Below are 18,249 nucleotides of genomic sequence, written 5' to 3'. Positions count from 1 at the left end.
ACGGTACAAGAAGTGTACCTCCAAGACCCCTCCGAGACATGATGATGCCCCTAGCCTGCCTGGGTCCAGGGCACCCTGGAGTCCAGGGCTGCCACCAAATGACAGTGTCTTTGAGTCACCATGGCAGCACCACTGCCTGGCAGAGGAGGATGAGGGCCCCTGGGGAGTGTTCAGGGGATGAGCCTACTAGCCTCAGGGTGTGACAGCCCCCACCCCACCCAGTGGGAAAGTTCTCACGCCGTGTCCTCTGGTGGCCAGGTGACAACAGGGTCTCACTCAAGGACATTTCTTCCTAGTCCATGATGCTGTGGGTCCGCGAGATCTCCCCAGCCTCAATTCTCCAGCATCTAAAAAGTGTTCCCCGTGCATCCCGGGAGAGGGAGCCAGTTGGGGGAGGGGAAGACTGCAAAGCATCTGTGGAGGTCTGAGGGCAGAAGAGACCAGGGCCTTCAAATGCAGCCCTCAGAGGTTCTTCCAAGCCAAGGTCAGCAAGTATTCAGAATCACGGACTCTTCTCCAGAAAACTAAGCCTTCACACCACATATTGCCTACAATTTCAGAGGCCATCCATGGACACCTGTAAGGAATCCTTGCTCTAAATAGACATAGGGAAACAAACACATGTAGTCACTCTTGTCTTCCTAGGTTTGTGTCTCTAGCCAACCTCACCAACCCACACAACTGGCCTTTACTGAAGGACAGAGGCAGCCCTCCTGCTGAGCCTGTACTAGAGACAGGGGCCCAGATACCCCCAAATTGGCCTTACTACACTACCCCAAGAAGGTCAAGGAAAGTCTTAAAGCACAAAGGACAAATACCGCAAAAAGTCAGTAGGATTTGTGAGCTTATGTCACTGGGAAGTTCTGTCACATGGAAGTTGGTGGTTTTCAGGCACAGCTGGATTCAGGAATTCAGGCACTATCATAAGAACTGATCCTCCACATGCAGGTAAAAAGACAAGGGGCCAAGACTGGCACATCTCCTGGGCCTTTGGGTGGCGGGTGGGGCCGCCAACAGCCCCAAGGAATCCCCGGCGGTCTTTCCCTCTCCAGCCTCACCGCCACCGCTTTCATGCCGGCCACCAACCAAGGCTGGCCAGAGGACTTCGGCTTCCGGCTGGGCGGCTCCGGCCCCTGCTTCGTCCTGGAGGTGACCGAAGGGAGCAGCGCGCACGCGGGGGGACTGCGGCCCGGGGACCAGATTCTGGAAGTGGAGGGACTGGCCGTGGGCGGCCTGAGCCGCGAGCGCCTCGTGCGCCTTGCCCGGCGCTGCCCGCGCGTGCCGCCCAGCCTTGGTGTGTTGCCCGGCCCCGAGGGCGGCCCCAGCGCAGGATTCGGCCCCACGCCCCAGACCGCAGCCCTGCGACCCCTACGCTCCAGCCGCAGCCTCTCAGTGGGCCGCGAGCTACTGCGCCTGGCCGGCCGCAATCGCCCTGAAGCGGTGCACCGAGAGCGCAAGCGCAAGGCCCTGGAGTTCAGCCGCAAGGTAGGTCGCCGGGGACGGGGCAGGCCTTCCTGGGTCCAGGAATGGGCCTAGAGCTTGGTGGACTACAGGAGCCCTGAGGAATCTTCTAGGAACAGATATACCAGAAATACAATTTTGCTTATATTTGATTTGTAGGAGTTACTTTTTTTTATTGAGGCATGCAGGTGTGTAGTGAAGTGCATTTAAGTGTACAGCTCAGTAAATTTTACACATGCCTGCACCCTTGTAACCACCACCCTGATCAAAATGGAGACCAATAGAATATAGATAATGATAGAATGTAGAATATAGAATGATTCATTCACCCCAGAAGGTTCCCATGTACCCCTTTCCTGGCCATCTGCTCCATCAGGATGCAGCCACTGTTCTTATTTCCATCATCATAGATGATTTTTGCCTCTGTGAACTCCATATGAATAGAATTATACAGCATGTACTCTATGGTGCCAGGCATTTTGTGTAGAACATTGCATCTGTGGCTTTCATCTGTTTGTAGCAGTGGCTCATTCTTTCTATTGCCTGTATTACTAACATAGTGTCTTATCCTATTTGGGCTGCTCTAACAAAATACCAGAGACTGGGTGGCTTATAAACAGCAGAACTTATTTCTGACAGTTCTGGAGGCTGAAAGTCCAAGATTGCAGTGCCAGCAGATTCAGTATCTGGGGCGAGCCACTTTCTGCTTCATAGATGGTGCCTTCCCACTGTGTCTTCACGTGATGGAAGGGGCCAGAGACCTGTGTGGGGTCTCTTTTATAAGGACACTAGTCCCTCTCATGAGGGCTCCACCCTTGTGACCTAAGCACCTCTCGGAGGTGCCATCTCCTAAAGCCATAATCTCTGGGAGTTAGGATTTCAATTATGAATTTTTTGGGGGTGCAAACATTCAGACCATAGCCCATAGTGCTCTTTTTTATGAAGAGCCACACTTTTTACAAGCCCTCACAAAACCGGGATCTGGGTCCTGCCTTGCACAGTAGTCCAGCTGCCTGGTTGGCCACAGGAGGTCCTAGTTTGTGTCCCCCAACTTCCAAAGGCATTTCCCATCAGACTTGGGCACAAACAGGTTCTAAGGGGTGGCAGGTGGAAAATTGGACTTTCGTGGGGACTGAGAGTAGGGAGCTGGAATGACTGAGGCCTCTGGCCACAAGAGGAGCCCAAGGCTGAGTCACCTGACTGAAGCACTGGGTGGCCACCAGGAGAGGTAGAGACCCAGGGCGGGGAAAAAAAGTCTAAGGATGGAGTTGGCCTCAGGTTAGAATCCCAAGCAATCCCTGATTTGCTGAAGCCAGGCCCTTTACTGGATAAATCCAGGCAAACCCAATAAACCTGGGATATAACACACTCATGGAGGGAAAGGGTGCCCAGCATGGCCTTATTTACCTCGGACCACCAGCAAGGTCTCAGGGCGACAACTACCTCAGGCCATCCATCCTCTTCTATGCATCCTGCAGGGCTTTGGATGTGGTCCAAAGGCCCTCATCTGGCAAGACAGCAAGTGAACTGGGAAATAGTCTGGAACCCAGACACTCTCTTCTCCCTGCCTGGTGCTCAAGCCCCATGTGGATGCCATACCCAGTGTCCTGGAAACTCAGTATCTTCTTGCTGACTGAGACACTTGAGTTCACAGACACACTTCCTTATCCTCCATGGAAGGGGCACTGCTCAATTCTACTCTTGGCCGGGCTTGGCCATGGGATTTGGGGCCTAGGGTCCAGGAAGCCCTGCTGAGTTTGGCTATTGCAGACATGGCTCCCAGGCCACTGCTCAAGGATCAAATCCCTATCCACCTGGCCTCCAGTCCCCAGGCTTGATCCAGTCCTCACTTCTTCAAAACTAACCCCTCTCAGGCATGACCCCTAGTCTGGACAGGACCCCAGCTTGAGCCTTTCAGCTCTGTGCCCCTGAGCAGGCCAGCCTCTGTAGCCAGGTCCATGCAGTCCCTCACACATACACATAGGACTCAGCTCTGACCTCCCTAGGTCACCAGTGTCCAGCTCCTCAAAAGATGTGACTTTCTTTCTGTCTCAGAACGGGCTCTTCTGTTATAACAAATGACACCAAACATGTCAGAGCCTTTGCACACATCACAATTTAGTTTTCATCCATACAAAGTCCTCTAAGCATCCAGGCAGCTCTCCAGGTGGCTGACCTCTGTATGAGGTCTCAGCATTTCAGACACCCACCTCTCAGTGTGAAGCTTTGGGATTCCCAGTTGAAGAGGAAGAGAGCATGGAAAATTGTGCGTCAGTTCTTAAGGACTTCAGGGAGGAAGCAAACTATGGCACCTTTAGCCAGTGCTCATTAGCCAGAAGTAGTCATGCTGCTCCCAAATGATGCTGGGAAATGTAATCTTCTGTGTGTCCAGGAAGGAGGGGAGACCTACAAATATTGGTGAGCACTAGTGCCTCCATCCATTCCAGCTGCTGTAGCAAAATGCCACAGACTGGGTGGCTTATAAACAACAGGAATTTACTCATTACAGCACTGGAGGCCACAAGCCCAAGACCAGGTGCCAACATGGTGGATGAGGGCCCTCTTCAGGGTTGCAGACTTTTCACTGTATCCTCAAATGACAGATGGGGCTAGGGAGCTCTTTGAGATCTATCATAAGGGCACTAATCCCATTATTGAGAGCCCCACCCTCATGACCTAAGCACCTCCTAATACCATCACACTGGACATTAGGCTTTCAACATATGAATTTGGGGGTGGGGTGGGGTGGGGATGGGGGATACAATATTCGGATTAGCAGCAACTAGTAATGTCTCCTAATTATTCTAGATAACCTCTTATTAGAACCAAAGGTCTGTCCCGGATTCCATCCAATCCCTGGAGAGTCAGAGGGGGGCATGGTCATAGCCCCCCAAAGGGCAGGGTGGACGTGTGGATCTGGCCAGGAAGCAGGGCCAGAGGGGCAACCAGCTGAGGGAGGTACCTGACCAGCTGCCCAGGCCAGCTGAGCTGGGTCTTCTGCCAAGGGGGAGTGGGGAGCAATGGATTCTGGTTAGATCTTACTAAGCACATCCAAAAACTGAGAATGAACCCAAAAAAGACTGCCTCAGGAAGATCAAGGGCCTCTAGGGAGCACTCCACTGGCTTTCAACAATTAGCACAAGCACTCTCCCTGCCCCAGTTTTCCCTCCTTGAAGAATCTGATATTTAATAGAAAATCCATTAATGTCCTGTGATGGCACCTCATGCTTAGATGTAGGTTGAGAGCATCTGGGTAATAGCTGACACCAAAACCACACTGTGGCACAGGCCCCAGGACGAAGGAGCTATTTTTTCCTTTCTTACATAAAACGTCTTTCCAGCTAGCCATGTTCTCCTTTGAATCAAGGCTGCAGCTGACTTTGATTTCCTCTTTGAAAACCACTAACCTTCCTCCACATGGTGGGTGCATGAGGGAGTGCCTGGTGGGTGCCTGGGTGAGTGGGGCCCCCCACTCACCACTAGGGGGGCAGAGGTTGGTGGGGGAACTGCAGGTCATGCAACCAGAGAGCCACCAGTCACTGTGGCAATTTGGTTTGGTTACATAAATATTCCCTGAGTGCCTACCTTGTGCCAGGCTCTGTGCTTGAAACTAGACAGGACTAAGACCTCAGGGCTGGGCCTTGGGCCATCTTCTCTGGTGAAGGAGACAGGCAGTGACACAGGCCGTGGTGTGCGTGCGCTAGAACTTGAGCGTGCACAGCAAGTGCACTGACGGATGCCCTCGAAGCCCCCAGCTTCTCTGGTGTCCCGCCTCTGGGAAGCCTTCCTTATCCCCTTGTGCAACCATCTGGGAAGCTGTTGGGTGTACTGTTCTGAAGCTCAGGGGCAGGGTCTGGGCTGAAGTTCAAGATCGAGGAGTGATGGTGATCTGGGGTCCTTGACCAGAGCACTGTCATGGACTGCTGCAAGCAGGAGGTGGGTAGTGAGAGCAGTTGTGTGGACACAGCCAGTGTAGACAGCTCTGGTCCAGAAAAGCTAAGAGGATGATTGGGTTGTGGGGTAAGGAGGGCTTTATTTACGTATGTATTTATAGGCTGCAAGAGACTTGAACATTTATAGAAGCTGAAGGGACTGAGGCAGCAGAGACACTGAAACCCATGCATTTCGTTGTTATTTGTGATCCACCTGTGATGTGCAAGGGGACAGGACAGGCAGGGAGCCACTCTGGTGCAGCAGACATTCCTGTGGGAACAAAGACAGTGAGGAAGTGGACAACAAATGAACACCCATGTCAGGTAATGATCAACAAAGTGACAAAGTAAACAGTGAGATGAGTGGGTGCTGGGGCCCCTCGGGTAGGGTGGTCAGGAAGGTTCCCTGAATTGGTGACTTTTGAGCTGGGACCTGAGTGATAAGCAGGTGGCAGGGAGAGAGGATGGGGCCAGGGGACAGTGGGGTGTCTGTGGCCTGATAGGTTGGCCTTGACCAGGAACAGGGCTCTTCTTCCTCTAAGTGTGGAAGGTGGCAGGGAAAGGTATGGTGTCTGTGGTGAAGTTTGGAAGGTGAGCAGCCCTGGTTCAGGCTGAGGCTGCACCCACATGCCCCTCTCCCTGCCCCCCAGGGATGGATACATGGCAGACGTGCCCAGGAGCCACATCTGCCTTAAGGTCAGCTCAGGATGTCAGGGCCCAGAGATTCCCGGACCCTTGGCCCGCAAGGGAGGGCTCTCAGGGAGTGTGGACAGATGCTGGTTACTGCTGCATGAAGGAGTAACAATGGTAGACACAAAGCCTGCAGATGATGTGAACCCACTCATAAGAAATATCCTGAATAGGCAAATCCACAGACAGAAAGGAGATGAGTGCTTGCCAGGGGCTGGGGAGTGACTGCTTCATGGTGCCAGGCTTCCATTTGGGGTGATGCTGACCTGGAACTAGATAGAGGCACGGGTTATACAACACTGTGAATGTACTTAATGCCACTGAATTGTACACATTAGAATGGTTATGTTGTGTACATTTTTACCACAGCAAGAAATAAAGGGGAGATATTAAAGATGGTGGAGTGAGAGGTGAGACAGAGGCTTCCTCCTAAAACCACATATAATATGAAACTATACTTAATACAACTAATCCTGAGAGAGCAACAGGAAAGAGGACTGTGCCAGACTGCACACACCTGGAGAAAAGAGCAGACCTCACAGAACAGGGTAACGTACGAAAGCTGTGGCCTGGTGGGACCCAAGCCCTTCCCCCACCCCAGCTCACTGACAGGAGAAAGAGAAACTGTGCAGGGAGGGAGTGGAGGCCTGGGACTGCTGAATACCTAGCTCCGGAGATCTGCTCTGGGATCACAAACCTACATTTCAGGGTGCTTTCATCATACTCTCATGATTATGGGGTTGGAAAGCTGGGACAGGCGGAGTTCCTGGGGAGACTGGGATTCTGGCCACATCTGGAAAGCAGGGATCCATATCCGACTGCCCCGGGACAAAAGCTTATACCTGTGTGCTCAGCCCACTGGTTCAGGCAGTGGAGACAGGCACAGCAGCCCAGAAGCAGGAAACAGCTCTTTCCTCCCCCCAGGCACCAATATCACTCCCCTGCGACACCCGACATTGCATCAGGGGCTGAGCAGCTCCAGAGAGTAGAGCATCTGAACACTAGAGGGCGCCATACACAAATATGAAACACCAAAGGAACCTGGTTCAGAGTAAAATTAATATAACCCCTGAGAAAGATGACATGGACCTCATGACTCTTCCTGAAAGGGAATTCAAAATAAAAATCATTAACATGCTCGTGGAGGTACAGAAAGATATCCAAGAACTCAGGAATGAATTCCAGTCAGAGATCCAATCGCTGAAGAGCACAATGGAAGGTATTAAAAGCAGATTGGATATGGTGGAGGAGACGATAAATGAAATAGAAACTAGAGAAGAGGAATACAAAGAAGCTGAGGCACAGAGAGAAAAAAGGATCTCTAAGAATGAAAGAATATTGAGAGAACTGTGACCAATCCAAATGGAACAATATTTACATTATAGGGATACTAGAAAAAGAGAGAGAGAGAAAGGGATAGAAAGTGTCTTTGAGGAGGTAGTTGCTGAAAACTTCCCCAATCTCCAGAAGGAGACAGTCTCTCAGGCCATGGAACTCCACAGATCTCCCAACCCAAGGGACCCAAGGAAGACAACACCAAGACATATACTAATTAAAGTGGCAAAGATCAAGGATAAAGACACACTTAAAAGCAGCCAGAGAGAGAAATAAGATCACATATAAAGGAAAGCCCATCAGGCTAATATCAGACTTCTCAGCAGAAACCTTACAGGCCAGAGGGAGTGGCATGATGTATTTAATGCAATGAAGCAGAAGGGCCTGGAACCCAGATTACTTTATCCAACAAGATTATCATTTAAATTTGAAGGACTGATTAAACAATTTACAGGTAAGCAAAAGCTGAGAGAATTTACCTTCCACAAACCATCTCTACACTTTATTTTGGAGGAACTGCTATAGATGGAAGTGTTCCTAAGGCTTAATAGCTGTCACCAGAGGTAATAAAACCACAGTAAAGAAAGTAGAACAGTGAATAGCTAAGCAAATGCAAAATTAATTTAACTATCCCCAAAGTCAATCAAGGGATAGACAAACAGTACAGAATATGATACCTAATATATAAAGAATGGAGGAGGAAGAAAAAGGAGGAGGAAAAGAAAAGAACCTTTAGACTGTGTTTGTAATAGCATATTAAGTGAGTTAAGTTAGACTCTTAGTAAGGAAGTTAACCTTGAACCTTTGGTAACCACGAATCTAAAGTCTGCGATGGCAATAAGTACATACCTATCAATATTCACCCTAAATGTAAATGGACTGAATGCAGCAATCAAAAGACATAGAGTCACTGAATGGATAAAAAAACAAAACCCATCTATATGCTGCCTACAAGAGACTCACGTTAAACCCAAAGACATACACAGACTAAAAGTGAAGGGATGGAAAAAGATATTTCATGCAACTAATAGAGAGAAAAAAGCAGGAGTTGCAGTACTTGTATCAGACAAAATAGACTTCAAAACAAAGAAAGTCACAAGCGACAAAGAAGGATATTACATAATGATAAAGGGGTCAATCCAACAAGAAGATATAACCATTATAAATATCTATGCTCCCAACACAGGAGCACCTACATATGTGAAACAAATACTAACTGAATTAAAAGGGGAAATAGAATGCAATGCATTCATTCTAGGAGACCTCAACACTCCACTCACTCTGAAGGACAGATCAACCAGACAGAAAATAAGTAAGGACACAGAGGCACTGAACAACACATTAGAACAGATGGACCTAACAGACATCTACAGAACTCTACACCCAAAAGCAGGAGAATACACATTCTTCTCAAGTGCACATGGAACATTTTCAAGAATAGATCATATACTAGGCCACAAAAAGAGCCTCAGTAAACTCAAAAAGATTGAAACTGTACCAACCAGTTTCTCAGACCACAAAGGTATAAAACTAGGAATAAATTACGCAAACAAAATGAAAAATCCCACAAACACATGGAGGCTTCACAACATGCTCCTAAATAACCAATGGATCACTGACCAAATAAAAACAGAGATCGAGCAATATATGGAGACAAATGACAACAATAATTCAACACCACAAAAATCTGTGGGACACAGCCAGGGCCATGCTAAGAGAAAAGCCTACCTCAGGAAAGAAGAACAATCCCATATAAGCAGGATAAACTCACAATTAATGAAACTAGACAAAGAAGAACAAATGAGGCCCAAAGTCAGTAGAAGGAGGGACATAATAAAGATTAGAGCAGAAATAAATAAAATTGAGAAGAATAAAACAACAGAAAGAATCAATGAAAGCAAGAGCTGGTTCTTTGAGAAAATAAACAAAGTAGATAAACCCCAAGCCAGACTTATCAAGAAAAAAGAGAGTCTACCCACATAAAAAGAATCAGAAATGAGAAAGGAAAAATCACTATGGCCACCACAGAAATGCAAAGAATTATTAGAGAATACTATGAAAAATTATATGGTAACAAACTGGATAACCTAGAAGAAATGGACAACTTTCTAGACAAATACAGTCTTCCAAGGCTGGCCAAGGAAGAAACAGAAAATCTGAACAGACCAATTACCAGCAATGAAATCGAACTGGAAAACAAAAAACTACCTAAGAACAAAACGCTTGGACCAGAGGGCTTCACCGCTGAATTTTATATCAAATATTTAGTGAAGACCTAATACCCATTCTTCTTAAAGTTTTCCAAAAAATAGAAGAGGAGGAATTACTTCCAAACCCATTCTATGAGGCCAGCATCACTCTAATACCAAAACCAGGCAAAGACACCACAAACAAAGAAAATTACAGACCAATATCCCTGATGAACATAGATGCAAAAATACTCAACAAAATATTAGCAAACCAAATACAAAAAATGCATCAAAAAGATCATCCATCATGATCAAGTAGGATTTATTCCAGGGATGCAAGGATGGTCCAACATTTGAAAATCCATCAACATCATCCACAACATCAGCAAAAAGAAGGATAAAAACCACATGATCATCTCCATAGATGCTGAAAAAGCATTTGACAAAATTCAACATCCATTCATGATAAAAACTCTCAACAAAATGTGTTTAGAGGGCAAGTACCTCAACATAATAAAGGCCATATATGACAAACCCACAGCCAACATTGTGCTTAACAGAGAGAAGCTGAAAGCTTTTCCTTTAAGATCGGGAGCAAGACAAGGATGCCCACTTTCCCCACTTCTCTACAACCAGTACTGGAGGTCCCAACCATGGCGATCAGACAACACAAAGAGATAAAAGGCATCCAGATTGGCAAGGAAGAAGTTAAACTGTCCCTGTTTGCAGATGACATTATATTGTACATAAAAACCCCTAAAGAATCCACTCCAAAACTACTAGATCTAATATCTGAATTCAGCAAAGTTGCAGGATACAAAACTAATACACAGAAATCTATGGCATTCCTATACACTAACAATGAACTAACAGAGAGAGAAATCAGGAAAACAATTCCATTCACAACTGCATCAAAAAGAATAAAATACCTAGGAATAAACCTGACCAAGGAAGTGAAAGACCTATACCCTGAAAACTACAAGACACTCTTAAGAGAAATGAAAGAAGATACCAAAAATGGAAACACATTCCGTGCTCATGGATAGGAAGAATTAATATTGTCAAAATAGCCATCCTACCTGAAGCTATCTATAGGTTCAATGCAATTCCTATCAAAATACCAAGAGCATTCTTCAACAAACTAGAGAAAATCATCCTAAAATTCATATGGAACCACAAAAGACCTGGAATAGCCAAAGCAGTCCTGAGAAGGAAGAATAAAGCAGGGGGAATTATGCTCCCCAACTTCAAGCTCTACTACAAAGTCACAGTAATCAAGACAATTTGGTACTGGCACAAGAACAGACCCATAGAACGATGGAACAGACAAGAGAGTCCTGATATAAACTCAACCATATATGGTCAATTTATATACGATAAAGGAGCAATGGATATACAATGGGGAAATGACAGCCTCTTCAACAGCTGGTGTTGGCAAAACTGGACAGCTACATGCAAGAGAATGAAACTGGATTATTGTCTAACCCCATACACAAAAGTAAACTCAAAATGGATTAAAGACTTGAATGTAAGTCATGAAACCATAAAACTCTTAGAAGACAACATAGGCGAACATCTCCTGAATATAAGCATGAGCAGCCTCTTCCTGAATGCATCTCCTTGAGAAAGGGAAACAAAAGCAAATAACCTGATTAACAAACGGGCAGAGGATATGAAGAGACAGTTCTCCAAAGAAGAAATTCAGATGGCCAAGAGACACATGAAAAGATGCTCCACATCACTAATCATCAGGGAAATGCAAATTAAAACCACAATGAGATATCACCTCACACCAGTAAGGATGGCCAGCATCGAAAAGACTAAGAAAAACAAATGCTGGCGAGGATGCAGAGAAAGGGGAACCCTCCTACACTGCTGGTGGGAATGTAAGCTAGTTCAACCATTGTGGAAAGCAATGTGGAGGTTCCTCAAAAAACAAAATAAAAATATCATTTGACCCAGGAATCCCACTCCTTGGAATTTACCCAAAGAATATAACTTCTCAGATTCAAAAAGACATATGCACCCCTATGTTTATCACAGCACTTTTCACAATAGCCAAGATATGGAAGCAACCTAAGTGTCCATCAGTAGATGAATGGATAAAGATGTGGTACATATACACAATGGAATACTATTCAGCCATAAGAAAGAAACAAATTCTACCATTTGCAACAACATAGATGGAGCTGGAGGACATTATGCTCAGTGAAATAAGCCAGGCAGAGAAAGACAAATGCCAAATGATTTCCCTCATTTGTGGAGTATAACAATGAAGCAAAACTGAAGGAACAAAATGGCAGCAGACTCGGAGACTCCAAGAATGAACTAGTGGTTACCAAAGGGGAGGGGTGTGGGAGGGCAGGTGGGGAGGGAGGGAGAAGGGGATTGAGGGGTATTATGTTTAGTACACATGGTGTGGGGGATCAGGAGGAGAACAGTGTAGCACAGAGAAGGCACATAGTGGATCTGTGGCATCTTAGTACAGTGATGGACAGTGACTGCATTGGGGCATGGGTGGGGACTTGATAATATGGGTAAATGTAGTAACCACGTTGTTTTTTCATGTGAAACCTTCATAAGAGTGTATATCAATCATACCTTAATATAAATAATTAAATAATAAATAAAGAAACACAAATAAATAAATAAATAAATAAATAAATAAATAAATAAATAAATAAAGGGGGTAAAAGAACAATTATAAAGTACACTCCCTTTCTTGTGTAAGTCATATGAGCTCCCTGTTGGAAAAACAAGGCCATTGACTTATTTTTTAAAATCCAATCACTATAAAACATGGTGCATATTCATATGCACAGACATCTATGTAATTATATGTAATAAATGTGTAACGCTGTATGTTCCATTTGATAGCCTGCTTTTTCCACTTGCCTGTTTATCACATCTTCCCATGTATTCTGTAAGTCTTACTGAAATATCGTTTACATACCATACAATTTATCCACTTAAAGTGTACAATTCAATGGTTTTTCGTCTATACACAGAGTTGAGCAACCATCACCACAATCAATTTTAGAACATTTTAATCACCCCAGAAAAGAAACCCCACTCCTTAGCCATACTCCCCATATCCTGGTTTAAATAAAGACCTACATCATCATTCTCTCTGTACTACTTTGAGTCAAATCTAAAACACCATCAACCGAAAGATGCACCTTTTTTTTAGTGCTAAGAAAGTAAAATCCCTGCCAGTTCCCCATGGCACAAGTTTCCCTATCATCTTCTTGTCACCTCATTTGGCAATTATTGAAAGAGGACAGATTTGGTACCAGCAATGCATGTAACTCAGTGGAAGTAGCAATACGAGGACCTATGACCAAAGCACACAGGCACAGCAATGACAACTAGCCACAAGACACATGCTGATTTCAGAGATGCTAAAATATGGAAAAATGATCACCCTAGAATCAAAGATATGCAGAATTTCAGATTATAGCATGAACCTGATTGCAAAACAACAGAAGCTGACTCCGCTAACATAGGCAGGAAAGGAGTTTGTGGGAGGAACAGTTCACAAAATCAGCGCTGGAGATCCGAGCTTAGAACCAAGAAAGGATCGGCAGCGGGGAGCACAGCTGTCCTAAACATGCTCAGGAAAAGTCCTTTCGGGGATCACACAGGGCTCTGCCACAGCCCTGAGCAAGGTCTGCTGTGCCTACATCTCTGCATCACTCCTTCCAGAGCCAAAGTGCCGGGCAAGAGCTTCCAGTTGCCCAAGGCTACAACTGCCAGAGTCTTGCCTCCCACCTAGTTTGGAGTTTCTTCCCTTCTTGGTTGACTAGCCAAGAAACTACAAATACCTGCCAAATGGATGTGCTACAATTAATAAGCCTGTATTGTCAGAGATTTATATTGCTCCCAAGGTCTCAGTAATATAAACTTGTCTGGTTTGTTAGGACGTGTCCAGGATACATTCCTAGCTTTGAGCTCACTGGGTAAAAGGATGGGTACACTTCTAGGCTCTAGACACACTTATTGAGCTGCTGCCCTCCAGAAATGTGTGCCAGTTTCTATTGGCTCACAGACGACTCTGAGTAGATGTGCCCTGATGAGTATCAGCTGGTTTTACACAACGGCAAAGGAGACAAAAATCCAGAGGGAGCACTAAGTGAGTCAAAATTCAGGGCTAGACACTCACTCTGAGGCTTTTTGTGGGGCCAGAATGTTCTCTGTGGGATCTCCCTCAAGCCGTGTAGTGGAGGGAAGTATAGTATTATAATAATAATAACTAGTAATTATTGAGTACCTGGCACATGTCTAAGCTCTTGTGTGGGTTCCTTCGAACCTTACAATATTCAGTAGGAAGGCTGTCTCTGGGTTTGAGTCCTGACCCAATGACCTTGGCAAGTCTCTTCGCCTCTACTGGCCTCGGTTTCCTTAGATATAAAATGAAGGTACTAGCCATGCCACATCACAGGGCTGCTGTGAGGCTGGAAATAATGTTTGGGTAAAGAGCTCACGACAGAGCTCAGGGTGCTGCCCATGCCTCCTGTCCCATGGAGGTAGACTGAGGGAGGGAGAGAGGTGAGTAATCCTGTGTTCTGTCCCGGGACCCTCACCAGACCCTTCCTCGCAGGTGGATGAGATCTTGGGGGACCAGCTGACTGCCAAGGAGCAGGTATGCACTGCACTGAAGCAGTTCGCGGCTGAGCCGCGGGTGGATGACCTGGTGTGGGCGCTCACCCTGGTGCTGCCTCGTGAGGCCCGTGGGCCACTCCTGGACAACCTCAGGTACCTCAGCTGGGACAGGATGGCCAGGCAGGGGAGTCTCGCTCAGGGGCATCCACTCTCCCACCAGCACCCCAGGCGCTGCTGCAGCTCAGCCTGCTCCTGAACTGGACCCCAACACCCCTTCAGCCTCAGAACAAGGGGGCAGGGGGCAGTGACTCTCAATGGCAACCCTGTTGGCTGTGCTGGAGGGCAGGGCATCATTTTGTGTGAGAAGGAAAAAGCTGTCAACTGCTAGGCTGGGACCCAGCTCCTGGTCTGAAGTCACAGCCTGCCCTGTTCTACCCCCAAACCTAGAGCACAGAAATCACCAACAGGAGATCAAGATACCTGGGGCCTTACTGAGATGGAGCTACAGCACAGGGGGATGGCAAGGAAGCCTAGGGCTATGCTGTCTTGATCCCCACACCCCATCCTACAGTGTGTGCCCTCTGCCCTTTCATGATGCCAGCTGTGTGCTGAGGTTCACACCAGAGCCCTAGAGGAGCCCTCTCTGGCTGACTCTCCCCAGTGCTTTATTATTATCCCATTTCAGAGGCAGAATAAGGCTCAGAGAGGTTAAGAGGCAGCCCAAAGTCACACAGCAAACGAATGGCTCTCTCAGGAACATGAAACAGGTCAATTGTACACTTTCTGTTGTTCTGCTCAGCTTTGGACCCTCTAAGTTTATTCTTCAGAAAAAAAAAAAGTTTCTTGTGGATCCTGGGACTCTCCCCAGGCCCACCATGCCACTTTACTGCCAGGGCTTCACTGCCCTGCACTGCAAAGCTGTTGGCCTGAGTGATGAATTAATTCCCTGCAGGGGTCCTGAGAGGCTTGATCTCCCCACCCTGACTCCAGGCCTGCGACTGCTTCCCCACCTTTCCCCTCCCCCTCCCTGGGCTCAGCCCCCCCTCCCCTCGCTGCCATTCACCCTGCCGCCTGCCCCTCCCTCTGGGCCTGGCCAATGTCAGGGATGGGGCCGCACCACCCCCCAAGTCTGGGCGCAGCGTCTCAGCTCTGCAGCGGAGCACAGGAGGCCATCAAAAGAGGCCACCATGAGCTGCCTGGGGTAAGTTAGGGGCCTGCCCCTTGCTCGTAAAATCGGAGAGAAAAAAAGTTATTTCTAGAGCAGAATATGCAGTGGAAATGATGCGCTGGCGCTAAGGGCTCTCTGGGGAAGTGATGGATGGGCAGCCCCCAACCCTGTCCCTATCTGCCAGGGCTTGGCAGGGGCACGGGCGGCCGGGTTGTCCCCTGGGAAGTTGACACGCGTGTCTTAAGGCTGCCAGCAGCTGGACTCAGCTGGAGGCCCCCTGTCCCCCCCTCATTTCCCTTCGGTGCTGCCCCGGCTTCCGTCCCTGCTGCCTCTGCCGGGCCAGCCTGTCTGCCTCCCAGGACAGCCCTCACGCCTGCTTTCCTGTCTGCAGTTCGTCCCCAAGCCACCGGCAGGGGACCAGAAAGAACCTGGGTGGAGGAGGCGCCCCCTTGGGCATGCTTGATTTAGAGTCTGGAAAGTGGGAACCCTGGACACCTGGGGATGCCCTGTTCCTGCAGCAGCCCCAGGGCAACGCTGGGGAGGATGAAACAGCAGCCTGTGTTGTCAGCGCGTGTCAAGTGAGACAGGAAAATTGGAGAGGCTGCTGGAGGAGGGGGTGGCACCCAGCTGGGCTCTGCAGGCAGAGGGGTACCGTGGCAGCATTGCTTCAGCCACTCCCATCCCCCCACCTCCCAATCCATCTCCCTACCCCCACCCGGAGAAGCTGATGGCCCACATGCTGCTGGGTTCCAGGGATGCAGTGGTGATCCCCACGCAGCAGCTTCCTGGGAGAGCTCAGAGGGGCTGTGGAGGAGTCACAGACACATCAGCGATTTGGAGGGCTGAGTGCCAGCTGAGCAGCAGCCTGGGGCTAACTCAACAGGAGACAATCATGGCAGACTACTCAGAGGAGGAAGCAAGTGCCACTGCTGGGGCTCAGACAGTGGTGTCTGAGGTTTGTTTTGTAGGGGTAGGAAGACAATCCCCAAGGGGAGTTCATCAGGGCCAGGCACCTAGCCACAGAGGCAGACCCTGCCCAGGTGAGGGTAGTGCCACTCAGTAGTGAACACTGGGTTCCTAACAGTGCCTGGCTGAGAGCTCCCCTGCCTGAGGTCAGATGTCATGAAGAGCTACAACTGTGGCCTTGCCCCCTCCCCCAACCCATGGAGGAGAAGCAAGGTATAAATGAGAGGTTGAGGAGCAAAGGGTAGGTGAAGATGTGCATGTGTACGTGGAGTATGTATATGTGCGTGTGCATGTGTGTATGTGAGCTTGGCAGAGGCCGGAGCATGCTGATGCGTGGTCTCTCAGAGGTGGTCTCTGTGGCCAAAACAGAAGGCTTGAGGAGAAAGGAGGAGCAGTGAGGCCATGAAGCTGAACCCATGGTAACTGGTGGCCACTAGCCATATGTAGCTATTTAAAATTAAAGTCATGAATATTAAATAAAATTTGAAATTCAGCTTCCCAGTCTCAGTAGGCACATTTAAATGCTGAATAGCCATACATGGCTAGTGGCTACTGTACGGGACAGCACATATGTCCATCATCACAGAAAGTTCTCTTGGACAGCGCTGCCATGAAGGTGAAATCAGGGTGAGTGGCCAAGGGTCTCATCTTTCTTTAGGATGGCAGTCAGTCCTGCAGCTCAGAGTCTAATTTGGGTCTGTCCCCAAAGGGATTCCAGTTTGATGAGGTGACAGAATGACTTTCTAATTAGGACAGGACAGGCAGTTTAGAAAGTGTGACGTGGTTAGGAGGGAACAGGAAAGCACAGAGGGGAGAGCTCAGAGGGGCTGACTACTCAGAGGAGGAAGCAAGTGCCACTGCTGGGGCTCAGACAGTGGTGTCTGAGGTTTGTTTGGTAGGGGTAGGAAGACAATCCCCAAGGGGAGTTCATCAGGGCCAGGCACCTAGCCACAGAGGCAGAACCTGCCCAGGTGAGGGTAGGGTCTGGATGAGGGTTGGGGTCTGCTAGTGTTTCAGAAAATAAGGAAGGAGAGAAAAAAGCAGGCAGGAGGCAGGGATGAGCAGGCACCTGGAGAGAGAGGAGGCAAGCGAGGTGGTGGAGGAAGCTGGAATTTGGAATTCCAGCACACCTAGCTTGAACCCCAAGAATGCTCACTGGCTATGTGAACTTGAGCAGGTTAACCGACCTCTGCATTTCTATGTAAAATGTACAGGGGCTGGTAATCCTTATGTGTTCCCAGCAGGGTTCCTGGTGGGAAATCACATAAATGAACTCTGCTAAGTGCAAGCAGCTAAGTCAAGAATCAGCGGCTTGAGTGTGAGGGAACATCTGTATCCCCTTTGTCCTCTTCTGTCCTAATGACAAGTGTCAGAGACAGCATAATATGATGTGACAGGGAGAATTGTATGAAACTGGGTCAGTGCATGTGCCAGGCACTTAGTATGTGCTCAGTTAGTGTGGGTGCCCTCAGGGAGGTCTCCTTCTCCCTAGAGAAGACACTGAGGCACAACTGAAACTGGGGGACAGATAACTGTCCTGTACATTGCAAGGTGCATAGCAGCATCCTTGGCCTCCACCCACTAGTTCCCAGATGCACACCCCCCTTCTGGTTGTCTTTTTATGACAACCAGAACTGTCTGCAGACAGTGCCAAATGTCTACTGGGGGGCAAAATCACACCTGGTTGAAAACCACTGCCCTGGGGGGATCTGCCTTTGGCGGCACCCTCTCTCTGGGGCAGGCACTTCAGGAAAGGCTCGCTGTTGCCTGACCCCTGCCTCGAGCCTCCTGACCAGATGCACCAGCTGCTGGGCCCTTCCAGTGCCTTCACTGTACTGGGGGATGGGGTGGTTGAGAGACCAGCCCCAGTGCAGTGTGTGCACTGGCTGTGTCTGGATTCAAGCTT

General features: G+C 48.2%; 1 protein-coding gene across 2 annotated transcripts in view; it reads left to right on the top strand.

Annotated features, from left to right (window-relative positions):
- Positions 1-304: 304 nt before the first annotated feature.
- The window catches only part of GRID2IP (Grid2 interacting protein), a 47,604-nt gene continuing 29,659 nt past the window's right edge, over positions 305-18,249 (top strand). Inside the window, exons 1-2 of one of the 2 annotated variants that reach the window (XM_057487387.1) lie at positions 305-1,485; positions 14,208-14,362. In XM_057487387.1, coding sequence (XP_057343370.1) covers positions 943-1,485; positions 14,208-14,362 — 698 coding nt within the window. In that variant the 5' untranslated portion in view covers positions 305-942. The remainder of the gene's footprint in view (positions 1,486-14,207; positions 14,363-18,249) is intronic. The other variant, XM_057487386.1, reaches the window with a different exon arrangement.

The sequence above is a fragment of the Manis pentadactyla genome, chromosome 10, assembly GCF_030020395.1.
Source record: "Manis pentadactyla isolate mManPen7 chromosome 10, mManPen7.hap1, whole genome shotgun sequence".
NCBI lineage: Eukaryota > Metazoa > Chordata > Mammalia > Pholidota > Manidae > Manis > Manis pentadactyla.
Note: the sequence above shows the minus strand (reverse complement) of the source record. Positions and strands in the feature narration are given on the sequence as shown.